At 41.1% G+C, this 27,561-nt stretch overlaps 1 protein-coding gene across 1 annotated transcript; it reads left to right on the top strand.

Annotated features, from left to right (window-relative positions):
* Positions 1–474: 474 nt before the first annotated feature.
* On the top strand, positions 475–27,360 carry aspm (assembly factor for spindle microtubules). The gene is made up of 26 exons (XM_071486266.1): positions 475–963; positions 1,256–1,399; positions 1,724–3,284; positions 4,577–4,672; positions 4,911–5,012; positions 5,136–5,282; positions 5,563–5,802; positions 5,915–5,982; positions 6,082–6,223; positions 7,309–7,439; positions 7,734–7,909; positions 8,476–8,621; positions 9,519–9,604; positions 9,703–9,915; positions 11,010–11,214; positions 11,789–11,937; positions 12,524–12,652; positions 13,613–13,807; positions 14,198–19,477; positions 19,776–19,925; positions 20,054–20,245; positions 21,347–21,539; positions 24,069–24,223; positions 26,525–26,701; positions 26,851–27,023; positions 27,113–27,360. Exons 1-26 carry the CDS (start codon positions 688–690, stop codon positions 27,213–27,215), a joined length of 10,629 nt encoding a protein of 3,542 aa, XP_071342367.1. The 5' UTR covers positions 475–687; the 3' UTR covers positions 27,216–27,360.
* The last annotated feature ends 201 nt before the right edge of the window (positions 27,361–27,561 follow it).

The following is a 27,561-nucleotide window of genomic DNA, read 5'->3' on the forward strand; positions in this document are numbered from 1 at the left end:
CTTCACTGATGTAACAGTAGAGACACTTCGTTTTGCGCAATGCGATTAAAAAAAAAAACGAACAAACCTTCACAAGTGGGATAAAGTCAGACATAAAATGAAGTCAAGACGTGTGTAAGACTTTCAGTCAAACCTGACAACATTTTAGGAGTATTGTAAAGAAATGATGCGGTCTTCTCTATATAAATTTTCAATAGGGGAATCTCACTTCCTGTTCTTAAAATTACTTTCAGTTCTGGTGGAGTTTGGTCTGAATAAGTAAGTGGGTGATGGGCTCCTTTGGCTTTAAAGGTGCAAAAATAAAAAGAAAATTAAACTGAAACAGCTCAGTTTTTTGACTCTCATGCTATGGGCGTGGCTTATGGCAGTTTAAAAATGTAGTCGACAGTTGATTGGTCAATATCTGTGTATTCATACGGTTTCTTTGTATTCTCTTTACCCATTGGACAAGAGGACGTCGACCCTCGCTCATGATTGGCTGATTAAACGACACGACCGAATTTCAAACTGGACCGTCTCTCAGTGTGTTGTTGAAGGAAGCGTGTTTAACGTTTGCTAGTCGGCTGGTATCGGAGTGTTAGTTAGCCGTCAGCGTTAGTAGGAGGACACATGGATTGCTAGGCGTTTAAAACAAACTTACAACGTAACATGTAGCTAACTATCAAGCTATTTTTTATTTTCATTTAAATGGCTGAAACCGCGACTTCAACACGGACAGGATTCCTGGACTTCAGTCCAGGAAGCAGAGACGAAGCTAACAAGGAGAACGATGTTCCCATTTTGAGTTTGATCCAGTTTTCAAAGGCTCCTTTTGTCACATTTGGAACAGTAAAGTTGGGAACCTCCAAGTCGGCTGTTCTGCGAATTGAGAACCCTACGGAGGATGCAGAAGCGGAGGTTACTGTCGAAAAGATCCCCTCAAGTAAAGGTTTCTCTGTGGACCACAACACGTTCACGATTCAGGTGTGTTCTTGTCTCTACGCGAAGTGACGCATTCGTGTTTATATATCATAAAAGGAGTAAACCAAATCTATAGCCTTTGTGACACATTATTTTTTAAATCTTACGGTGCTGGATCATTGCAGCAGGAGGAGGCTGGCATAGGCATGTCCCACAGAACCTGAAAACCGAGCTCAGGAGCTTTGTTTAGCCAAAAGTCTGACATAAACTCAGTTAACACATCTCTCTGCTTTCACTGCGTCCCTTGCAAGACTTGCAGTTGGTCCAATTCTTGCCTTGTGCTTTGTGTTTGCAGCCTGGGAGCTATTTCAGTTTGACAGTGACATGGACTCCAACAGAAGAAGGTGGGATTAGAGAGCTCATCATCTTCAATGCCAATGGAGTTCTCAAGCACCAGGCTGTTCTGCTGGGGAGAGCAGAAGCACCAAAGAAGAAAAAGGTAAGGCCACAAAGCCACCAGATAGCTTGTATTGTCAAACCAAGAGTCCCAACAGCCTGAAACATTTAGTTTACTAACTCAAAAGTTAAAGAAAATTAGTAGAGGATGTTTTTTTTCATTGTTTTTTAAATTTAAAAAGAGAACTTTCTTCACTGTGCCTGTCTTGAGGTGACTCCTCTTAAATAATGACCTCCCCGGCCTTGGGAAATACCCTCTCACATGGCACTGAGGATGCTGGTGAACCTGAGAGCGTCAGTGTCATGTAAATAGGATTGATGTATACCACTCCTTCTATTCCTTATGTTTTTTTTTCTTGTGTTTCAGAAAAGCTTATGGGACACGATCAAAAACAAAAGGGAGGGTGAGAAAGTATCTATTCCTAGGAGAAAGAAAACGGAGCCACCCCTGAAGATGGCGGCCAACAAAACCTTCCAAGTGTCCCGAAAGCCGCAGTACAAACGGGATAAGCCACGTAGCCCGCTTGCTTCACTCAATGAGGGCAAAGCTGTCAGAGAGAGGTCCCTCACAAAACACAGTCCCATTGACGATTGCCCTCGGAAATCAGAGGAGCAGAAGGCTTTAAATCCCAATCTGGCCCTGTCAGACCAGGAGAACATTCATCATATTCAGAAGAACTCTCCTGTCGTCCTACTCGTCCCAGCTTCCAAACTGATGGACTGTGGCACGGTATCCGCTAGCCCAGATGCCTTAGGGAGCAAACCCGAAAACAAAGATCTTACCAAAATACTAAACAGGACGCTTTCGCCTATCGGGACACCAGAGAGGTTTAAGAAACTCATGCCTCGTATTCAGTCTGAAAGCCCAGTTCCTGCCACTGTAAAGTCCGTGGTTGATGATTCTAACAATGAGTTGACTAAAACCCCAGTTCTATCTTTGAAAGATGCACTGGCCCTCATTGACTCTGATCTGAGTCACATTCACACTAGTCCTCGGGACTCTAGTTCTAGCTGTACCTTTTCAGATTCACTGGAATCTAAGAGTGGGAACCATGGCTGTGGACCTGACAGAAACGTTCTCAAAACATTACATGACAGCCCAGAGCTGTCAGAGGCAAATGAGCCAAGACTGACCTTCTTTGTCAGCAAAAAGGCTGTTGTTAGTGAGGTTGTTGTTACAGAGTCTGATAAGGTGACAGAAATGGTAAAAAAGACTTTTACCTCTGCCACAGTGACCAAAAGCAAAGCACCAGTAGAGGAAAACAGTTTGAGTGGAAGGAAAATAAAGAAGTCAAGGCGAAGGCTGTTGGAGAAAACACTCGAGCTGTCTGACAGCAGCAGTCAGTGTGAGTCGGGACCAAACACTCCAAGACTTCCTGTTATAGAAACAGACACAGGGACTAACGGATGGCAAAACTCTGAGGTGACCAGCCGTCTGTGTGATAACACACATCAAGTCCTGGAGTTTACCTCTTCCAGCTCGACTCCACACCGTCATGGCTCGGCTACACCCATTACCTTTCCTGTCACCTCCCCTCTATCTGTGGCTCCTGCCCGTTTCTCTTTCTCAGTCACCTCCCCACCTCCTGCAGTGACTACTTCCATTGCTTTTACCGTCACCTCTCCGTCGCCCTCGGGCTCATCTTCTCCCCTTCACCGCAACCTCTCATCGAGCCTGAAAGTGTGTGAGCAGCCCCCAGCTGTTTCTGAGCCACTGTCGGCTCAAGAAGACTCATTTCCCATCCACATGGCAGTGAAGAGCAAGAAGAGGAAGAGTGAGGAGTATTTAAAAAGTGATGTGGTGGCGGAAGATGCTGGGAAAACTGACAGGGTCAAAAGGAGCAAGGTGGCAGCTGGAAAAACTGAGCCCTCAAGATCAATGCAGGAGAGGAGAAGTGCATCACAGAGGAGAGAGCAGAGAACAACAGGTGAGTAATGTAAAGAAAGTTTATCTTGGATCTTTGAATTAAATAAGTATTTGTCTATTATTTCTTCTGTTTCAGATATAACATTGAATGAATACTATATAATATTAAATCTGCACTTTTAGGTGCATTACTGTTTCAAGACATGTATATATGAGTTGTGATTGTATTAACCACAACTGATACAGTCTTGCAGGAAGTCCTCCCTCCATTAAGGTTATTATGTTGTCTTTGTTGAGGCTGTTTTAGACAGGCGTTGATTCAACTTTATGGCCATTTAGGAGGATTTGGTTTGTGCTGGTGCTGAACTGTTTTGCATTAAACTCACATGTGTTTCTATTGTTCTCTTTCTTTAATATATTGATAATTAATATCAGTGAGTGTAGGTTAAGTAATAGAAACAGTTCCCTGTTTAAGTATAAGTGTCCTCATTCTCATATGTAGTAGATGCAAGAAATTAGAATAAAAAATTTGCTCAACTATTTAAAAAAAAAAAAAAAAAAAAAAAAAAAAAAAAAAAAAAAAAAGCTCTGCCATCGTGTCAGTGTGATTTGTAATGTAAAATCTTTAAAGAAGATTTAAGAGTTTTTCATCTTTGAAAGTACAGTCCAACGGTCACATGCAAATAGACAAAACACAAACAGATTCAGAAAACATCTTCATCACTTTAACAACACATGCTGCAAATAAAACATAATGGAAGTGTTTCCAGGGGACATAAAAGTGATGAACTCAGCTGGGACGCACTTTCATGGATGTATAATAATCCATGTGTTATAACACATCGATGTGCACTTGTTCAATGATTTTTAACTTCAAACAACACAATCATTGAACAAGTGCGTCCCAGCCAGGTTCATCACTTTTTTTTGTCTCCCCTGGAAAGACTTTTGTTTTGTTTTGTCTTTTTGTATTATGCGTATTTGCAGCGTGTTTGTGTATTGGGTTGTGTTGTGAGTATTTGCAGTGCATCTGTTGTCAAATTGATGAAGACGTTTTCTGAATTTGTTTGTGTTTGCTTTCTTAAGTTGCAGTGTGTTGAGCTCTCAGGGCCACCTATACCTATAATATACCTCTAATTTTTCTTGCTATAAACATGCTAACTGATTGTTGCAGGTAGTTGCATCCTGGAGTTAGATATTCAGATCAGCCTCTGTGCATAGACGCTAATGGATGCATAGATGCATTTATGCATTGAAGTCAATGAAAATTGTTGAATATCTGTTTTCAAAAACGTTTTGGTTCCTTGCTCTTGGACCTTCTGTATTTATTATAATGCTTTTTTTTTTTCTCAGGCTCAGTGCGCTCAGTGACTACATCATCTCTAAAGAGCACACGGGCTGCTGTTCCTGACAGGGCAAAGCAACCAAGCTCCAAACTCATCTCCCGAGGTATAAAAGAATGTGAGATTGCCTTCTGAAGGGGAAAATGCCTTAAATAAGTGTGGCTGTCTGTTCCTGTAATGGTCTGTCAGAGAGTGAGGGTTAATGTGCAATCATAAGAGAGTCATTCGTCTCTTAGCAACAGTCAGAAAGCAAAGCTAAAACTCAAACCAGAGATGGCCATATGAATTATAAGTTCTTGCTAATTTTCTAGCATAAATTGACCTTTTTCTTTTGTTTCTCACAGGTGCTCCGTCTCTGAAGTCATCTGGTGCTTCATCTGTGAGGGCAGCAAAAGTCGTTGCTGTAGCGCAGTCGAAGCTGACCTTTATTAAGTCGGCACAAACAGGTATTTGACAGCACTACATTGTATAATCAGCTTTTCTGATGTGTTAAGAGGCATTTCTGCTTTTGCTTATCTTCTTAAATTTTTATTTTTTTTAAATCTCCTGGATCTACCCTTGTCTCCCAGCCATTCCCAGGCACCCGATGCCGTTTGCCGCCAAGAACATGTTCTATGACGAGAGGTGGATTGAGAAGCAGGAGAGGGGGTTCACATGGTGGATCAACTATGTCCTCACCCCAGATGACTTTAAAGTCAACACTGAAGTTGCTAAAGGTAACATCCACCCACTCCAACTGTCAGCAGACTGTCACTGCTCTAGGGAAAAGTTTATCTCAATTAAAAGAGGCAGTGTGAAATGTTTGATTTCAAGAAATATAGAAATGATCTTGCTCTTAGTAGCTTAGGGATCATTTATTGACTTGTGTCTTTTAACTTCACTGCACTAATTATTGCAGTGGATTCTAATTAAATGAGTATTTACGCTCGAGGTGTACAAGGGGAATTTGCAGGACTGTGCAAGTCTTAAACATCTTTTCATGTTTTCCTCGTGTAGTGAGTGCTGCGTCCCTTGCCTTGGGCAACGATGACAACTTCAGTGTCCCTAAAGCTCCCACCAAAGAGGAGATGTCTTTCAGCACCTACACGGCCCGCCGGAAGCTAAACCGCCTCCGTCGTTCTGCCTGCCAGCTGTTCACATCTGAGGCAATGGTCAAGGCTATTCAGAGACTCGAACTGGAGGTGGAGGCCAAGCGGCTGCTCGTCCGAAAAGACCGCCACTTGTGGAAGGACATAGGTAATTATGAAATGGACTGATGTCTGGTTTTTAAATGCCCTGAGCTTCCTGTTAAACCTTAAATAAACCTGAAAATTAATATTATTTTCTTGTTTTTCTTCAAAAATTTCAGGCGAACGCCGAAAAGTCCTCAACTGGCTTCTTTCGTACAATCCGCTGTGGTTACGGATAGGGCTCGAGGTATTCTGATTCGACAGTGTTTTCTTTTGCTTCTGCTTTCCAAACAGTGTTCCCGGTTTCTTCACCATCCATGCTAAACACAGTGTTGCTTATTCTCAGACGATCTACGGCGAGTTGATCTCGCTCGAGAGCAACAGCGATGCCTTGGGTCTGGCTATGTTCATCCTTCAGCGGCTCCTGTGGAACCCAGACCTTGCTGCTGAGTTCAGACACTCCAAAGTGCCTCACCTCTACAAAGATGGTAATTTAAGAGTGTTGGGTATTATGTTGTCTGAACTGAAGAATGTAGTGTCTTACTATCAGGAGTATTCTGAGGTGGAGGCTTTCTTATCTACACGTAGTTTATTTAAATCCAGAGTAATTAAAGAGATACTGTGTCGGTTATCAGCTCAGGTTCCCATTTCCTGTGCCAACAATAGCCTCTTTTGCCTTATCATAAACACACAGAAATACAAACCCTAATGATGCAAACTGAAAATTAGGAGGTTTGAGTTGAACTTTAATTAAACGACTTGACTAAACAAAACTTTTTAATTTCCTGCTGACATTTTCAGACGATATCTCCAAAATGAGCGCATGTAGTCATCAGTCGTATAGTTTATTAGTCAGTGGATTAGTGTGTGTGGTGCTAAAATAATCTGCACGTGTGATAAAGTCTCTTCAACTCAGGGCAGAACAGTAGCATGGCAATGCTGTAATCAGCTTATGCTGCAAGGTCTAGAATGCCTGAAATTTAGAGCTGCACCTTACAATTATTGGCATTATTTATTTAATCCAATGATTTAAACAGCCATCACAATTTCCCACAGTCTGAAGTAACATAATTAAAATATCTCATTTTGTCAAATCAACAGTCTAAAACTGAAGATATTCAAATTACAAAAGCAGCAAATCTTCACATTTAAGAAGCTGAAACCAAATTAATTTTCCTTTGCTAATTGTTGCAGCTCTAGTGGAATTAATGTTTTCTCAGAGGGATTAAAAGTCACTTTCATTTGATGAGATATCCCAAACTCACACACTTAATTTTTACTTAAATTCTATTCTACTAAGTTTCACCTCCTAAAAATCCAGCTTTGATCTATCTTATGAAAATGGTTAAACATTTCAAGGTTTCCTCTTAATTTTAAATTCTTTGAATCCCACATATTATTTAATTATTATTATTATTATTATTGTTATTATTATGTTATGATAAATATAAGGGAATTAATTCAAAACCAATAGGATTTTCTCTGTATTAGAGCAAAACAAACGGTTTCATGTAGTTTTTCAGAAAGTTAGTCTCCATGGTGCACATTTTCAACCCTCTGTGTAACTCTTCAGGCCACGAGGAGGCGCTGTCTCGCTTTACACTGAAGAAGCTGCTCCTGCTGGTGTGTTTCCTGGACAGGGCCAAAGAGTCCCGGCTGATTGAGCACGACCCCTGCCTGTTCTGTGTGGATGCAGAGTTCAAGGTAGTTTCAAGGCCTCCCCATGTCAACAAAAAACCATTAAGTCCATAAATTAACAATTAAATCACTAACTCATTAAAGGTCAAAGAAACGGCCATATCAAATAAGGTTCAATCATAAATTTGATAAATATCAATAGAAAAACTAAGTATGTTGTCTCAGATCTGTCAGGATGTCAGTATTTATCCTTTTCTTTCTCTCTGAAGCCTGATGGAAACCTCTCATTAGATCTTTTTGGGCTGCAGTAACCTCTGCCACGCTGGATGCTTTTTTCTGATTTTTTTCCCTCCCGTATAGACGAGTAAAGACCTGCTCCTGGCCTTCTCCAGGGACTTCCTGAGCGGAGAGGGAATCCTCCCCCGGCACCTCAGCTACCTCGGGTTACCCGTCTCCCACGTACAGACGCCCCTGGATGAGTTCAACTTTGCTGTGAAGAATTTGGCAGTTGACTTGAAATGTGGCATTCGTCTAGTGTGAGTGAGACGTCATGAATTTAATGAATCTGTGATCCCCAGTCAGGCTCAGCCACACGGCAGTATCTCTGTGTTTAGGACTTTTCAGCAGAGCAGTTTCTGACCAGGGATTTCATCTCTAACATTTTTACTGAAGAAAGCTTTCTCTAACTGTTCTGTTCATATAACATTATTGCTCTCTGATCTTAGTTCGGTCTCATATGTGTGTTTGTCTCTTAAAGCTAATCTTTTTACATATTTCCCCTTTTAATGCACAGAAATACAGGCCTAAAAATGTAGTAGTAAAGACCCAGAAGGTTCTTGGAGAGTAAATCTCTTCTCCAGTGATTAGACCAGTATTCTTAGACTTGAATTTAAACTTCTTCATGGGTTTTTTCTTGGTTTTAGGAAGATGAAGTGTCAAAGGGCCTCACAAAGCGACTTTAGGTTAAAAGAATGAAAAGAACATGATAAACCAGATTCGCACTAAATCTGACATAGTTTTTTATACTATAGTGGAGGTGGAGGTGAACAAAGATTTTTATGCATCGTCATTAGAAAATGAAGTTTTTTATTTTTCCTTCCAGGCGTGTGATGGAGCTCCTTATCCAGGACTGGAATTTGTCTGCGAAGCTCCGTCTGCCAGCCATCAGCCGCCTGCAGAAGGTCCACAACGTCGACATTGCCCTGCAGGTGCTCAAAAGCAAAGGTGTCGACCTCAAGGATGAACACGGTAATTGTAATTTTCCTCTTGAGCAAACAGCAAAACAGGGAGACGCTCAGCCTGACAGAATATTTGCCCTCAATGAGATGAGATTCAGTCTTTCACCACTCTAGCACATTTTGGAGATCTCATTGCCTCCATCTCTTACTAAAGCAAAACACTGACATTTCACTGCATAGCAGTTGCTTTTGATCACACACAGCGGTTGTACAGCTGCACAAGGACAAAATTAGATTGCTTTGCCTTTTCAGTATGTGAAAAAAATCACAAACGGGCAAGACATAATTCTTTTAAATTTTTTTAAAATCATGAAATGACTTAAAGGTCCCATATTTTACACCTTTCCTGTGTTTTATTTGAACAATTGTATAGGGCTGCAACTAACAATTATTTTCATGATTAGTCACTGTCAATTATTTTTGTTTTGATTCATTTATCAATAGTTTATTCTTTAACATCTCAGAAAAGCTCAGTTCCCAAAGCTCAGGGTGATGTCTTGAATTTTGTTTTTGTCCAACCAACTGCCCAACACAATGATGGATCTGAGAGCATGGCGCACGCAAATGTTTGGCACTTTTATTCTCAAAATTAAAGGAGATTAATTTTATTTCAGTCAGTTGATTGATAAATTTAGACTAACTGACTAATTGAGATATTGTTTTATATTTATTTGGAAGTAATGATTATTTTGCCAGAGGGCAAGCTAATGTCTTCAAATGACCCTTTTCCCCATTGTAGGGTCACACCCCATGGTACTAAATATTAAAAGATATTAAATTTACATTGATGTTAAACAAGGAAAAGTACAATGAGGAGAATGAGGAGCCTTTTGTGTTTAATACATGGCTTTAATGCATTTAACTGACGTGGCTCAAATGTATTTAAGCACTGTCTCTGTATATTCAGGCTCTACAATCGATTCCAGAGATATTGTGGATGGACACAGAGAGAAGACGTTGAGCCTCTTGTGGAAAATCATCTTCACATTTCACGTGTGTATCTGTCTGCCGGCAGTTCACAAAATTCCAGTCCTGTTTTTTTTAATCTGTGAAAAGAGTCAACTGATATGCTGTTGTCAAATAATCTGAAGGTGGAGGTGATTTTGGACGAGGATCAGCTGAGAGAGGAGATCGGCTTCCTGAAGAGAACCTTGAGGACAAAACGGAGGCTGGTGTCTCTGAGGGCCGATCGGGGCCTTCAGCCGAGTCCCACAAAGACCCGGGTGCCATACCAGCACAGCAGCACCAAGATTACCCTGCTGATGGACTGGGTCCGCGCTGTGTGTGACTTCTACAATCTGAAGGTGAGTTTGACATTTTTTAGTTCCAGCTCACAGGCCAAAGAACAATGCTGACATGTTTGGGGTTGAATTTGGATTTAAAGTTGTGGCACTGCTGATGGTGTCATTGTATCTTGTTAGGCTGGATGCAGTGGTCCTTTGTTGACCTATTATTATTGTATTATTGAACTGCTAATTTTTATGAATCTTTGATGCTGTGTCTTTGCTGAGCATTTCTTTTCTTCACCCTCTGCAAAAGTGTCTCTCTCAAAACTCATTCACTTGCTCTATGGAAATGTACAAACTTTACAAGCGAATTAAAATTGTCTTGATGATTGACATTAACAGTTCTCAGAAATGTCCAATGTGAGTGGCAACTTCATTTCTCTACAGCCACCTGGGTCTAGTGGAAACACAACTTTTGCTTCTAGCCTTTAAAATGATTTTCACAGGTTAGTTCAAAAAATACTTTAAAGGAGCTATTTGTAAGTTTATGCTATTGCTACATAGCCAACGTCGGCATTAACAGCTGTTTACTTACCAGTCTAGAGGAAATCTTGTGATTTCAGCATCAAACTTCATTCCTTTACTCACCAAGAGCCATCTCCAGCGGTGGAAAGCAACACCAATGTTAACTGTTGTCTCCATCATGTCTTTTCTTCAACTGAAGTTAGCATGCTAACCAGCTAGCCCCAGCCTGTCCCATCACTTTCTGATAGCCACCCGCTGTAGCCTCCAGTCTGCCCTGAAGTCGTAGCGCTGCTAGAGGAGGTATTATAACCTCTTGTCTTGTAAACACAATGACGGCCGAAGCTCTTGTCTAGTAACAATCGCCACCTACCGCCCTGGCAAGAAACCACGTTTGGTGACAGAGAAAACGTACAAATAGCCGCTTCAACACAAGAGAACAGGAGGTAGCTACTCTCTCTGTATTAGTCTTACGAATGTCAACAAATGTCCAACTTACAATTACAATTGATTGCATATGAGGTATTTCTTCTGTTAGGACCTTAACTAAACCATATTTCTGGCACAGTAAAGAACAGTGTTTTATCGTTTTAAATCACTGTCACAGTCTCTGGAGTTTCATTTATTAAGTCGGTTGTCTGTCTGTGCAGGTGGAGAACTTCACCGTGACGTTCTCGGATGGCCGCATCCTCTGCTACCTTATTCACCATTACCACCCCAGTCTCCTGCCAGAGGAGGCTGTCAGTCACAGCACCACCCAGACTGTCGAGTGCTCACCGAGGGGCCGCCTGGAGCTCAGCTGCTCAGCCAGCGACTCTGACAGCTCCTTTGACTCCTTGCCGACAGGCCTGAACGGTACATGTCAGCTGTGTGCTGTGTCATCAGTGCAATTGTCTGTTACACTCTATCCATTTTTTTTTTTAAAGTGTAGCTGTAACTTGTACATCTCACAGACATTTGTGTTGCATTAGAGTGTGGAAATAAGGAATTTTGTTTAAAAATTCAGGGAAATCTATGATTGGTGACGCAGGAATAAAGCAGCATTTATCATCCAACATGTTTCATACAGTCACTGGTTTCATCCACAGTAAACCAACCTTCTCTGGAATCTTTATTGGAAAGAAACAAAGAGGACAGTTTTTCAAGTTATGAAAGTGCACTGATGTAGGTTTGGAAATTCAGTGAAAGGCTAAAAATAATTCAATCTGAGGCAAAGTTTTAACTGAAATGTACAATATTTTGCACCGTGAATGATTGCATGACATGGCTAAAAAGGACTTCTAATGGAAGTAATGAAGAAATTGGTGAGAATTCAACCTGTAACTTAAATCTCTAAGAATTTTCGAGGACCTGTCATATTTTTTTAATGATTGATTATAAAATAAAGAAATAGAATGACTTGTGATAAAACTATCTGTTTTGTGAACAGGCCCAGATTCTCCATCAGTAGAATTTAAAGAGCTACTGGAAAATGAGAAAAGCAACTTCAGACTGGTCAACACTGCTGTGTCTTTCCTGGGTGGAGTTCCTGCCATGATCAATCCAGCTGACATGTCCAACACCATCCCCAATGAGAAGGTGAGAGCAGACAGGAGGGTTTTCAATCCCCTCTGCAGAACCACACAGACACACAAGGGGCCGACTGCACAGAGCAGCGTGTTTGTGTAACACATGTCTGTTTAATACTCAGTCTACATTGTTATATGCAGTTAAAGAACCAGATTATGCAAAGAAACCAAACCAGTTTACACATATAATTAATTAAAGAAGAACATATTTACATGCACTGTAGTAACCTGGTTATTGTTGCCTGTAACAACTGCAGCTAATGATTATTGTCATTGTTGATCAATCTGCCAAATACTTTGTTGATTAGTTGAAAACCCAAAGATGTTCAGTTTGCCATCATGTATGATACAGAAAAACATTAAATCTTTACAATTAAGATGCAGGGACCAGCAAATATTTGGTATTTTTGTGCAATACCACCATGAAAGATGTTACTTTAAATTAATTGTTAAATCTTTTTAAAAGTCTTTAAAAACCAGTATCCACAGTGGGCAAAATATATATACTGAAACATCTCCAAAATGGCTAAAAGTTGATATCAAGACCAGAGTAAAATACTACAGCTCTGCCTTCATTCACATGTGTTTATTTCCAGGTTGTGATGTCTTACCTGACCTTCTTATGTGCTCGCCTGCTGGACCTGCGGAACGAAACCAGAGCAGCTCGGGTCATACAGGGAGCCTGGAGGAAATACAGACTGAAGAAAGATCTACAGCTCTACAAGGTCGGTGCAGTTTTTGGTGCAGCTGCAAAGTGATTTAGTTTTATTTGTCTGATTTATTTGATTCCATTTAGTTTTGTTGGACATCAAGAAACAAATTAAACTTAGTTGTGCAATTGCTGTTTCTATTAGTATTTTTTTTTTTTTTACCACATTCTTATTACAGTTTAAACTAAGGCGTGCCAGTTATTAGCTGCTTGATGGTTGCACTGTTGTTCTCTTTGAATTATCCAAAGTCAATCTCATGCAAGTGTCGCAATAATCAATTAAGATATATCCAAGCAGCAACCTCTGGGGATAAAAAATGTAGCCAACGTGAATTGCAGTTCCTCAAATGGTCATTTGAGGCTGGCTCAAAAAGTGAGTCTTCCCCATAGACTCTCATGTCAAAATTTACAGCAGAAATAAACATGTTTACAGCCTGGTCCAAAAAGGTTTTTTGTCTCTATAGATAATTTCCTCCTCCATGACAACTGTATTGGGGGGTGAATTTTTATCTAACTCACCTGGTTAAATGTTATTAAGGCTTAAAGTTATGCATGATTTGGAGTATGGCAGCTCTGAGTGACAGGAGGGTGAGTATCTGCTTGCCAAAAGCCGGCATGCACTGAAGTCTTGGCTCCACACACACCGCACCTCTTTGCCCATTTTTTGATAAGCCAGGAGTTAGCCGGAGTCAGGCACTGGCAAGATGGTGATGCAGTCCACTCTGAGCTTCAAAACTGCTCTTCAGAAGCCTATGGGTGATGTCACGGAGGCTACGTTCATCTTTGTAAAGTCTACGAATGTATCTATTGATAATGTGAAAATGATGTGACAGTTACCATCTGGCAAACATAGCTGAGTATTTGGCTGGCCATATTGTGTTAGATATTTGGCATAGAAAACAGTATAAAAACAAAAACTGATATTAATAAGTTAGTAATAAGTCTATCTTGTTTTTCTGATTTTATTTTGACACAGGAAAGAAACATGGCTGCTGTGAAAATCCAGTTAGTCGTGAGGAGTTTTCTCCAGAAGCGCAGAGCCAAGAAGCAGAATCAAGCTGCCGTTATCATCCAGACAGTCTGGAGGGGTTATGCAGAGCGCAACAGGCTGAGGCTGAAAAAAGAGGCTCAACTTCGGGCCCTGCAGCATAAAGCAGCAACCATCATCCAGGTAGGTGTTTATTACATACCAGTGGATGAAAATTGATGGCAAAAAACATCCAAAAACCATCCATTTAGACTTTTTGACTAGGTATCTAGATGTGATTCCAATGTAAAAAAAGAAATTCGTAACAGATTTATTGAAGGCTTTTTTTTTTTTGCCAGAACCATTTTTCTATTTACTCTTTTTCTTCTTTCTTCTCAAAAGTTTTTTTTTTTTCACTTTCCTCTTGAGAAAAAACTAAAATATTATTGCTTTCACCCTTCTCAGGTGTTGATTTTTACTTGTTGTTCTGACAATATCAATTTCTGCTTGTTACAGCAAGAACACTAGCTGCATAATGAAGCCTGTTTTTTGTGATTGTTCTTTCAGTAGATGGTTCTTATCTTGTCCACACAGGCTCAGTGGAGGATGTTTTCAACTATGAGGGCTTACCAACGCCTCAGATACTACACCATTGTGGTCCAAGCACAATGGCGAATGAGGAGTGCAGCCTCTGCTTATAGTAAAATACACTGGGCAGCAACAGTCCTTCAAAAGCACTCACGAGCACGGGCTCTTGCAAAAAGAGATCGGGATTCTTATCTGTCCCTTAGAGCTGCAGTGGTGAAAATACAGAGAGGGTACAGAAGATGGAAAGGCCGGAAAACAGAAAAGGAAAACTGTGCTGCCAGAGTGATACAAGCTGTGTTTAAGAAATGGTACAAGGAAAAAATGGCCAAAAGAACTGCTGCTGCTGTAAGAATTCAGTCTTGGTACAGAATGCAAAGGTGTCTCCATCAATACAGAAAGATCAAAAGAAGTGTAGTGTTCATTCAAGCTCAGTACAGAGGTCACGCACAGAGGTGCTGCTTTAAGTCGTTGAAGCTGCAGCAGCACTCAGCTGTTGTCATCCAGAGTGCCTTCAGAGGGCATGCTGTCAGAAAACAAGTGGCAAAGATGAGATGTGCAACAGTCATAATTCAGCGCTGGTTCAGGGCCACTGTGAAAAGAGACATGGAAAGGCAAATGTTTGTGAGGATGAGATATGCTGCAGTTACCATACAGGCAGCTTATCGTGGAAAAGTGGCCAGGGAGTTGCTTAAAAAACAGCACAGTGCAGCAACCGTGATCCAGGCAACTTTCAGGGGGTACGCTGCCCAAAGGCGCTACCTTGCCTTGAGAAAAGCTGTGGCTGTGATACAGCAAAAGTACAGAGCCACAGTTTTGGCTCGTAAGACAATGAATGAATTTGTGGCTCTTAGGAATGCTGCACTCGTTGTGCAAGCTAACTGGAGAGGCAGAGCTGACAGGAAGAGGATAGAAAACTGGCATCAGTGTGCAACTCTGATACAAGCTCACTACCGTCGGCACAAAGCGCAAGCAGAGTACAGGTCAAAGAAGGCGGCAGCTGTAGTCATACAATGTCATTACAGAGCTAATGTGGCTGGAAAGGAGATGAGGAAAGCATACCTATCCAAGAGAGCAGCCTGTGTTACTCTTCAAGCTGGATTGAGAGGCATGAGAGTTAGAAGAGAGCTAAAGAAAAAGCACTGCGCAGCTACTGTCATTCAGTCTTCAGTTAGGATGTTTTTATGTAGGAAACAATATCTTCTCCTCCAAAGTGCAGCAATTATCATCCAAAGTCGATACAGAGCCCTTCTGCTCTGCAGAGCACAGCAAAATGAGTACAGAGAGCAAAAGCAGGCCGCCATAAAGATCCAAGCTGTCTACCGAGGATTTAGAGTTAGAGAAGGCCTGAAGAAGAAACACAACGCTGCCAGAGCAATCCAAGCTCAGTTCAGGATGCACAGAATGCGCATGGCTTACCTTGCTACCAAGTGCGCTGCCATTATTATTCAGGAACGCTACAGAGCCAAAATGCTCAGGGATCAACAGTTGCAGAAGTACAAAACAATGAAATCTGCGGCTATTGTCATCCAGGCAGCATATCGTGGCCACTGTGCCAGGAGGAAGGTTGCAGAGATGCACCGAGCTGCTACAGTCATTCAGAGAAAATTCCTCACAATCCAAGATAGAAAAAAGTTTTTGGCTATCAAGGCAGCGGCTTTGGCTTGTCAGCAGAGGTACAGAGCAGTGACTGCGGCAAGAAAAGACCGTCTGGAGTATTTGTCAAAGTACAGAGCAGTCCTTTGCCTGCAGGCAGCCTACAGAGGATATGAGGTCAGAAAGCAGTTGCGTATCCAGCACAGGGCAGCTGTAACGATTCAGTCTCACTTCCGAAAGCACCAGCAGAGAATCTACTACAGGAGGCTGTGCTGGGCTGCCAGCGTTGTGCAAGCACGTTACAGAGCCAATAAAGAAATGAGAGAGAAGATGCATGACCTGAGTGCCAAGAGAAATGCTGCTGTTGTCCTACAAGCTGCCTTCCGTGGAATGAAATGCAGACGAATCATCAAACAAAGTCACCATGCTGCCAGTGTTATCCAAAGAGCTTACAAAGCCTACTTTGAACGAAGGCAGTATCTTACCCTCAAATCCTCCGTTCTCACCATTCAGCGGAGGTATCGGGCCACTGTAGCAGCAAAGGAGCAAAGGGAACGATACCAGAGGATGCGCAGAGCTGCTGTTGTCTTTCAGGCAATGTACAGAGGCCGACAGGTCAGAAAGGAGGTTGCTCGTTGGTATCAGGCCGCCACTGTGATTCAGTCTGTATTCAGAAAGCACAGAGAGGAAGTCAAATTCCAGGCCATGCGACTGTCTGCCATCATCATCCAGAGATACTATCGGGCTCGTGTTCTCCAGAGGCGAGACAGAGAAAAGTTTCTAAAAATGAGACATTCTGCTGTTGTTCTTCAAGCAGCATTCAGAGGTCATCAAGTGCGAAACAACATTGCCAAGATGCACAGGGCAGCTACTGTCATTCAAGCAAACTTCAAGAGGCACAAGCAGCAGTCAGCTTTCAGGAGACAGTGCTGGGCAGCCTGTGTCTTACAGCAGAGGTTTAGAGCTCAGAGACAGAGAAACCTTGAAATGAAACATTTTCAAAACTGTAGGAAAGCTGCCATCGTGTTACAGTCTGCATATCGTGGAATGGAATCACGGAGGAACATCAGACAAAGTCACCGTGCTGCCAGTGTTATCCAGAGAGCATACAGAACACATTGTGAGCACAAGCAGTATCTGACCTTAAAGTCATCTGTCCTTGCTATGCAGCGGAGGTATCGGGCCACTGTAGCAGCAAAGGAGCAAATGCAAAAATACCAGAGAATGCGCAGAGCCGCTGTTGTCCTTCAGGCAGCACAAAGAGGCCGGCAGGTCAGAAAGGAGGTTGCTCGTTGGCATCAGGCCGCCACTGTGATTCAGTCTGTATTCAGAAAGCACAGAGAGGAAGTCAAATTCCAGGCCATGCGACTGTCCGCCATCATCATCCAGAGATACTATCGCTCCTGTATTCTTCAAAGAAAAGAAAGAGACAGTTTTCTGAAAATGAGACATTCTGCTGTTGTTCTTCAGGCAGCGTTCAGAGGTCATCAAGTGCGAAACAACATTGCCAAGATGCACAGGGCAGCTACTGTCATTCAAGCAAACTTCAGGAGGCACAAGCAGCAGTCAGCTTTCAGGAGACAGCGCTGGGCAGCCTGTGTCTTACAGCAGAGGTTTAGAGCTCAGAGACAGAGAAACCTTGAAATGAAACATTATCATAACTGCAGAAAAGCGGCCATCGTGCTACAGGCAGCATATCGTGGAATGGAATCCAGGCAAACCGTCAAACAAAGTCACCATGCTGCCAGCATTATCCAAAGAGCATACAAAGCCCACTGTGAACGAAGGCAGTATCTTACCTTCAAATCCTCCGTCCTCACCATTCAGCGGAGGTATCGGGCCACTGTAGCAGCAAAGGAGCAAAGGGAACGATACCAGAGGATGCGCAGAGCTGCTGTTGTCCTTCAGGCAACGTACAGAGGCCGACAGGTCAGACAGGAGGTTGCTCATTGGCATCAGGCCGCCACTGTGATTCAGTCTGTATTCAGAAAGCACAGAGAGGAAATCAAATTCCAGGCCATGCGACTGTCCACCATCATCATCCAGAGATACTATCGCTCCTGTATTCTTCAAAGAAAAGAAAGAGACAGTTTTCTAAAAATGAGACATTCTGCTGTTGTTCTTCAAGCAGCGTTCAGAGGTCATCAAGTGCGAAACAACATTGCCAAGATGCACAGGGCAGCTACTGTCATTCAAGCAAACTTCAGGAGGCACAAGCAGCAGTCAGCTTTCAGGAGACAGCGCTGGGCAGCCTGTGTCTTACAGCAGAGGTTTAGAGCTCAGAGACAGAGAAACCTTGAAATGAAACATTATCATAACTGCAGAAAAGCGGCCATCGTGCTACAGGCAGCATATCGTAGAATGAAATCCAGGCAAACTGTCACACGAAGTCACCATGCTGCCAGCATTATCCAAAGAGCGTACAAAGCCCACTGTGAACGAAAGCAGTATCTTACCTTCAAATCCTCCGTTCTCACCATTCAGCGGAGGTATCGGGCCACTGTAGCAGCAAAGGAGCAAAGGGAACGATACCAGAGGATGCGCAGAGCTGCTGTTGTCCTTCAGGCAACGTACAGAGGCCGACAGGTCAGACAGGAGGTTGCTTGTTGGCATCAGGCCGCCACTGTGATTCAGTCTGTATTCAGAAAGCATAGAGAGGAAATCAAATTCCAGGCCATGCGACTGTCCACCATCATCATCCAGAGATACTATCGCTCCTGTATTCTTCAAAGAAAAGAAAGAGAACGTTTTCTAAAAATGAGACATTCTGCTGTTGTTCTTCAGGCAGCGTTCAGAGGTCATCAAGTGCGAAACAACATTGCCAAGATGCACAGGGCAGCTACTGTCATTCAAGCAAACTTCAGGAGGCACAAGCAGCAGTCAGCTTTCAGGAGACAGTGCTGGGCAGCCTGTGTCTTACAGCAGAGGTTTAGAGCTCAGAGACAGAGAAACCTTCAGTTAAAACATTACCAAGAGGTCAGAAAAGCTGCCATTATTCTACAAGCTGCCTTCCGTGGCATGATATCCAGAAGAATCATCAAACAAAGGCATCAGGCTGTCAGCGTTATCCAGAGAGCTTACAGAGCCTACTCTGAACACAAGCAGTATCTGAAATTGAAACAGTCCGTCCTCAACATTCAGCGAAAATATCGAGCAACTGTAGCAGCTAAAGCACAAAGGGAACAATACCTGGAAATGCATAGCGCAGCCATCATCCTACAGGCAGCACACAGAGGCCAGCAAGTCAGAAAGGAGGTTGCTCGTTGGCATCAGGCCGCCACTGTGATTCAGTCTGTATTCAGAAAGCACAGAGAGGAAGTCAAATTCCAGGCCATGCGACTGTCTGCCATCATCATCCAGAGATACTATCGCTCCTGTGTTCTTCAAAGACAAGAAAGAGAAAGTTTTCTAAAAATGAAACAGTCCACCATCATCCTTCAGGCGGCATTTCGAGGCTGGTGCGTTAGGAGGGAAATTAGCCGACAGCATCAAACCGCCATCGTGATCCAATCGTGCTGGAGATGCTTAGTGCAGAGGCGAATCTTCCAAAGGAAGAGAGAAGCAGCTGTGACACTTCAGCGGAGGATCAGGGCTGTGCAGCTCGGCCGGGTGGATAGGAACAATTACATCCAAATGAGGCAAGCTGCCATCACGCTTCAGACACACTGCCGAGCCTGGATAGCAAGACGACAGGTAATGGGCTTTATGTAAATTTCATAAATTGCTAGAATTTTGTCTTTTTTTAACTTCCTGACAGTCTTTAGTTTATGTCCATTTATTGAAATGTTTTTAAAATAGTAAATCCATCACAGTTTCTATTTTTTTATTTTTGTCCAAGTGGTAAACTGAAATGGTGGTTAGACAAAACTGAAAGGAAAGGAAACTACTCCTTGTCTTGAAGGAGGCATATCAGAATGTCATACATTGTAATTGAGCCAAAAAAAAAGTAAACAAAATACGATTATCATCCTTGAATGCCACGATGTTTCAGGTACTAGAAGCAGCCAAGGCAGCAAAGAGGCTCCGTTTTACGTCGGCGATCTTCCATCATCTCACTGCCATAAAGATCCAACGAACTCTGAGAGCCCACTGGGCATTGGAGTTGGCTAAAAGACAAATCCATTCCGTCATCGCCATACAGGTGCAGATAAACACTCTGAATTCAGTGTTTCAAATCAGAATTTATTACTGATAATGATTTCGGTGTTCTGTTTCATTTAATTAATTAATTTAATTATTTCTTGAAATGATTCCCCTTTCTTTTCTTAGCGATGGGTGAGATCGAGGCAGCAGAGGAGGCGGTATCTGGAGGACAGGAGGAAGGTGGTTATAGCCCAGCGAGCATTCAGGTGCTGGTTAGCCCGTCGCCACAAAGCTGCATCAGTTATCCAGCATGCCGTCCGGAAACTCCTCCTTCTCAGGCGCCAAAAGAGGGTTCAACAGGGCATTGTCAAGGCTCAGGTACGACAAGTCAAGGGTTGGTTTCGGCATCACAGATGACCACTTAATTTGTTACTGCCACTTCAGTCTCCAGTAGGTAGACTCAAGCCAAGTGCATGACTAGAGCATAGGATTAAGAACATTACATACAACTAACAAAGCAGAAGAACAGCTGTCTAACATAGTATGGACTACAGACAGTGAACTATCTAATAATTTAACAATAGATCTTAGCTGAAGGTCCACTTGCTATAATAGTAATAACTTTATTTGTATAGCACTTTTCTTAATGAAGTTACAAATTGCTTTACAAAAAAAAGATCAAAGAAAAGGCCAAACAACCTGAACATAATAAAAAGAATAGAACAGCAGAAATAAAAAAACATCTTGTATATCAACATTATGCAAAAAGATATGACAGTAAGTAAAGAGAGGCAATGCAATATGTATCTTGTCAGTATTCATGATAATTCTTTGTGATTATCTGCTATGGTTGGCTGTACGTCACTTGAAACACCAGCAAAGTTTGTATGTCTTCTCAACACAGTCACTGTCAGTGCTGCTCCTCGTTAGCGCTCTCCTGAATGGCCGAAATAATCTGTAGTGTTCTAATGACGTTAAATGTCCAAAGGATTCCCAAGTGAAATATTCACCGTATCACCTTTTCCTCAGCCTCATTATAGCTGTGTAGTCCCACTGCAGCAAACACATGAAAAGTTTTGTACATGTGGGTAGGGTGCTGATCAAATGGATCTTTTAGATCCATGAATTTGTCACTAAAAATGATTTAAATTTAAACTTGTGTATTGTGACCAAAAATATTCACACAACAACTTCACACAACACTATCAGTGTGGGACCTGTGACCATGTGAGGGCAGCAGGACTCTTTGTCAGATCATTTCACCTAAAGTTAACCTGACAGCATAATGCAACAACCATTTTTTTGCTATGAATGGATGGTTGAAAGTCTCAGGTCAAGAGAATTTATTTGAATTTATCTACCCTCTCAGTCCCCACATATAGTGTGCCCCACCCTATCCCCTTATTACCCCGTGCACCAATGATTAGCAACTAATTGTAGTTTTTTTTTTTTTTGTCTTTTTCCTTCTTCTGCCTCCAGGCTCTGTGGAGAGGACACCGCTCCCGCCGACTGAATGACAATCCCAAGGTGGTGAATTTGAGACACCGCTTACGTCAAGTCTCTGCTGGCATCCGAGAGGAGGACAAACTGTGCAACAAGACGTCGTCTGCACTGGACTACCTCCTGAGATACAAACACTTCTCCTACATTCTAGAGGCCCTGAAAAACCTGGGTAAGGCTTTGCCATTTCTGGTAATTGACACATGAAGCAACCATAAAGCTTTCTGCTTTCTGCTCACCCTCATTTTTTGTTTTTATGTTTTTATTTAATGGAAGAGCAACCACCATATTTATAATTCTTTTGTGTTATACACACATGAAGATACAGAAAACAAAGCAAAACACACATTTTGGAAAACTTCAACCTAAATTAAATTAAGCAAGTAACTTCAGACAGAAAACATCATTTTCCTACATCCTACATTGGTGTCTGAAGCTCATACAAACTATTCTGCAGATTTTACACCATCAAGCTTTCATTTTTCCTCTTCTTCATCAAGACCACAGACTTCACAAAAGCAACAAACCTTTTTGAAATAAACTATTTTCCTGCTTTTTGGAGGACTTGATAGCATCTGCTGAGTCCATTGTCAATTCTTTGACAATAGGCAAAACAATGGGAGTCAATATTTTGGTATGCAGAAAACAAACATCTATAAATATTTAGTTCCCTTTCAAATAAAAATGCTTACTAATCATTTTTCTCAAATTATTGATAGGCCATTCTTTTCTTATTTTATTTATTTGTCCATTTCAAAAATATCAGCAAACAGGAAAAAATCACTGCCCATCACAAGTTACAGAACCCATGGTAATGTTTTAAAGGTTGCTTATTTTCCATTTTTCCTGCGTTTATTTGATATTTGTTTTAATATCCATAAGAAGATATATTTGTAGTTTTAAGAACCAAAAACTATCTCAATGTAGTTTTACATCTCCTCTCTCAGGCCTCTCTCTGGAGCTCAAGTAACAGCAGGTCAATGACTGTTTTCTGTGTGATCAAATAAAAATATAGCAGATTTCAGGTAAACACTCAGAAACCAAATCCTGCAAGGTTGGATGGTGGGCGGGGCTTGGGACATGGCTGAAAGCGATGACTGCTTTGTTGTGACATCACAAAGTTACAGAAGTCATTTTAAGGCTCAGTACCAGGCTGCGTGTATTTGTCTGTAGACTGAGGCTTTGATACTTTCACGGTATTGATATAGAACCTACACCTGCTTTATAATCTCAATAAGGGACCTTATTGGACCAGCACTCTAAAACCTCAAGATCATCACACATTATATCATATTATGAGGATAAAGAAAACTAGAACATGTTCACATTTCAGAAGATGAAACCAGTTTTTTTTTTATTTTTAAAAAAAAAAGTAATTTATTTTATCAATTATTGTATTTTTATCCGATTTTTCAAAGTGAAACATTGTGCTTTATATTGACATACATATTATTTCGGAAAATGTGGTGAAAAAACAATACAATAAACTCTGTATTAGATCACATATTATCAATGCTAAGCCAGAAGCAACTGGACTTTGCCTGTAATCTGGAAGACATATTGCCATCATCCATGAGGCCTCACCAGCTTTCAGATGTGCTCAGGCGACACAAATGATAAACAAACTAAAGCCAGGATTTGGCTATCGAACATTAAACTGAGTTACAATCATTTTGGGCAGTGTCTTGTATAAGGTTCACGGATTTGCGTCTGTTATACTGTTAATACAGGAGTTATTTTCTTTTATACAAACTCTAGATTTTTTATTTATTTTATTTCTGGGTAGATCATGACCTTCAAATGTGGCCCCTGTGATTCATAAATCTGCAATAGAATTGAGCAACAAAAAAAGGGAATAAATTCAGGATGTGTGGGAGAAAATCTTCCTCTTCTGTTAATTTTTGCTGTGTGTTGTAATAAGAAAAGCTGCTTGTTTTGTTGAATGAAACTGAATTCATTACAGAAGAAGGTGTTAACGTTTGTTCCCTAAATCCAAATCCACTGTGTGTAATATAAAATCGAAGTGTATTTACATCATGAACCATATTCTGTCCCGTGCGTGCGTGCTCTGCATGAAATGACGGATAGCTCAACACTTGTTTTGGCGTTGAAAAGGTTAAAGATGACTCGGACGTGGAAGTAAGTTTAAGGCTGTTTACTGTTAATCCTTGTCACGTTGCTTTACAATGCCAGAAACTCTCTCTTGTGAAACTGAAAAATAAATGCAGAAAAATGTCTATATTACATACAGCAATAAGAGTTTTTAGCATTAGCGTTTGTATTTTACCAAATATGAAATAATGATCACAATGAACTGTAAAAACATCATATATACTATAAACTCACAAACAATGCTTCAGGGCTCAACGGCGGTGGATGCAAACAGATTAGAAAAAGAATGCCATACATTGCCATTCACCATTACAAGATGGCCAGTCTGACCTATGACCCTATCCATGTGACTCCTAAAAACCTATAGAAAAGCAAGGATCTTCAAATTAAAAGAGCATCTTTCAAAATACTGCTAGGAGGCACTGCAGTGCAACATTACAAACCAAGAAGACCTTACAGTGTGTTCTGATTATGTGAGCAAGATCTCACACTTACAGGAGACCCTCTCTTTGTGTGTGTGTGTGTGTGTGTGTGTGTGTGTGTGTGTGTGTGTGTACATGTGTTGTTACATGTGTGTGTTTACCCACAGAGACCGCCACCAGGCTGTCCCCAGAGTGCTGTGAGCGGCTGGTAGAGAGCGGCGCCACAAACATCATCTTCACACTCATTCGCTGCTGCAACAGGAGCGTCCCCTGCATGGACGTCATCACCTTCTCCATCCAAATCCTCCTCAACCTCTCAAAGGTACCTCAAAGGACCCAGAGCTGCTCTTTTTGTGTAGTGCTGGCATCAGCAGTAATCATGCTCTCATGTTCAGGGTGTGAAACATGATGGTAATGTAACATATAGTGATCCGCTGACTTTGGCAATGAATCTCCTTTGACAATAAAGCTGCTCTTCTTGCTTTAAGGTAGGGAGGTATGGTTAGTCCTGGGCCTAAAACTACACTTCAGAAGTCTCTAAACTACCAACTTACCAGTTTAAAAAAAGACGCATTTATCACACAGCTTAGAGCATGTTATTGCAAATCTATGCCGGATTTGTTTGTGGCATTTGTCAGGGGTGCAAACAAACAAGACTGTCTAACTAAAATGATTTAACTGCTTATTTTTAACAGTTTGATAAATTGTCCGTCTTATCAGTGGCGTGAGGTGACGTTTACACAGGAGTCACCGGGACATGGCCAAGTCAACAGAATTGACAGAAATGGTCGGTAGTCAAGCTAGCCTCTAGAGACGATAGCCCACTGCGGCCACAAGAGGGCGCTAAATTACAAGATGGATGCAAACAGGCAATATCAGATCCTTTCTGTGAGGAAACGCTGTTTTGAGATCAGATGTAAGGAGAGGTATCGGTTTCACTTAAGTACTATTAACTATAGAAAATCAATTAGAATGATACTGCTATTGTATCATGGTTAAAAGGAAGCACTGGGGTGCCATCAGTTAAAGCACACGATGATGAATAACAAGTTATAGCCAACTAACTTTTTTTCTGGAATGAGACTGAAGTTCACACGTGTAATGACAGTGGGTTTAGCGGAGATTAAACACAGATGTTGAGAGCATTTCCTCAACAGCTCTGATCTCTCACTTCCCTGTAGACTTTCTGTTCCTTGATGCGAAATAGCTGATGCAAAGACTCAGTTTCACCTTCCTCAAAAAACAAATTCAAAGTGCACAGAAACATCTGTTGGTGTCTTTGTGTTTTTGGTTGAGTGGTTTCTGTTCCCAAAATTTTGTGTGCATCTGCAAAGTCTGCAATTTTATTCCTGGGAAGAGCAAAACATAAAAAAATTGAAAGACAAAGAGGAAGAAAACTAGTTTTGATTGTGATAAATCTAAACTATTCACATTTAGGGCAAACATGAGGAATTATTCTATAATTTTTGTATAATGACTACAAACATCTAAAAATTACAAAGTAGACGAATTATTGTGTCTATCAAATATTTCTAAAGCTAATTTGGTGCGATATTCATTGTCAGACATGTTTGAGTGTTAAAGGCTTACATTTTAATTTAGTTTTCAAATCACAGAATGATTAATTCTACATCTTAAGATGTAAGATGCATTTTGGTGAAACCTGCCAAAAAGACTCTCCTCCAATAGCCCTAAAATGTAGTTAAAACTTGTAGCATACTCAGACTATTTTTAAACATTTAGTTAAAGACTTTTCAACCAGTATTGATGTTCAGACAGTTGGTACTGATTCCCCATCAGGTGTTTGTTTGTGAGTAAATAGCATTGTGTTGCGGTTTGGACAGTGTTCTTTTATCCATGAAGAGAGGCAGCTTTTGTAAGAAGATACAGAGAGAAGGAGAAAATAAAGGAAGTGTATAATAACATAATACCAACAGATTACAATGGCGTAAACAGAGCCTTGCAGTCGTCCAGGCATGATGCAGTAAAAGCATCAATGATAGTTTTCTATACTAAGATATTATTGCAGCTGGAGGATAGTGAACCAAGATGAAATGAGATTTGAGATTTAACAGCTGAACTGAAAAAAAAGATTTACAGTTATTATGTCCCTGTTTTCTCTAAGGCTGGAATCCCCCATAGTGTTTGCATAGTTTTAGGCACTCCTAAAACATTGCCACAGCATGTTTGTTTTTTTTATTGATTTTTCACTTTGCTTTGTGGACTTTGATTGCTTGACTTGGAAAATAATCAACTAGGATGTGATTTGGTGATAGTGTAGTTTGGTCACATGAGACTCATGCATGAGACTATAGCACCATGTAGGGAATCTGAGTTTATAAGCTTTTGTTCAGGTATTATCAGTCAACAATCAAAGATAATTTCTTTGAGTAAATGCTGTCTTGGGATAAATATACCTTGACTTGATCCTGCATAGAAGACTAAGGCACGATGTTGACTCTTTTTGATGCCTGTGCATACTTTTGTGACATCCTCAAATGCTTTTCCTTCTGCTTTGTCTGGGCAAGTTATTGATTTTAATTACACATTTGTTCACATTTCCTTCCCTCTTATCTATCTTTCTTTCCCTCTTCTTACTCACTCATGGTTTTCTCCCCCTCAGTACCACAAAACTATCGAGGCGGTGTATTCAGTGGAAAACTCTGTGGAGACGCTGCTGGATCTGCTGCAGAGATACCGGGAGAAGGCAGGGGATAAAGTGGCAGAAAAGGGCGGCAGCATCTTCACCAAGGCCTGCTTTCTGCTGGCACTCCTGCTGCAAGACAAGCACCGTGCTGTGGTCTGTAGCTACTATATCATACACACTTTTAAAACATTATTCCAATAATTTCACCAAATTAAAATATCAAAATACAAGGAATGATTGTAAATTGTATTGATGCAGACTTTTTTTAAATTTATTTTTCAATTTAAACTTTATTTGTTCAGGAGGTTATGAAGCTACCAAAGGCCTTGGATAGGATACGCAGTATTTACCGCCTCACTGCTCGAAAACAAAAGATGGATGCAGAAAGAACTGTTATCAAACAGAAGATGAACGCCTCAATCAACGGGAGTTTCTTTGTTCCAGCAACACCTCGTAAATCCAGACCTGCACCAAAGTACGTATATATACTGAATGGGCCTGAGATAGACAGATGCATGTGTATGTGTTTGAAACTACTAACTAATGTCCCGTGTTGTTTTTCAGGTTTGCACCAGATTGGGTTCTCAGAAAGGACAAGCTGAAAGACATTGTGGACCCTCTCAGGGCCATTCAAATGGTCGCAGACACTCTGTCCATTGTGTTGTAAATAGACAAGCTTTTAAATCTTGATTCATCATCTCATTGTTTTCCCTTTTAGAAAATATAGTTTTATGTTTTTCTTTTCTTTTTTACCAATACATTTGCACATGTCCCATGTATATATTAAAATGTATTTGCTTCTTAAACATGGACCAGTTTCATGTATCTTTCTAAGGTGTTTACCTCATTTTTCTTGGCTGGATTTACATAGGCAGAGAGAAACCGTGTTAATATTTACATGTTGCAGCTCTGTATTAACACCACTAAATTCCAACATGCAGATTTTTTACAGGTAACATTTACTATGTTTCCTATCTTTACATAAAATGTTAGCATTACATTCTACAATTGGC

The sequence above is a fragment of the Trachinotus anak genome, unplaced genomic scaffold (genome assembly GCF_046630095.1).
Source record: "Trachinotus anak isolate AG129_WGS33_773 ecotype Australia unplaced genomic scaffold, CSIRO_AGI_Tana_v1 ptg000010l, whole genome shotgun sequence".
NCBI classification, from domain to species: domain Eukaryota; kingdom Metazoa; phylum Chordata; class Actinopteri; order Carangiformes; family Carangidae; genus Trachinotus; species Trachinotus anak.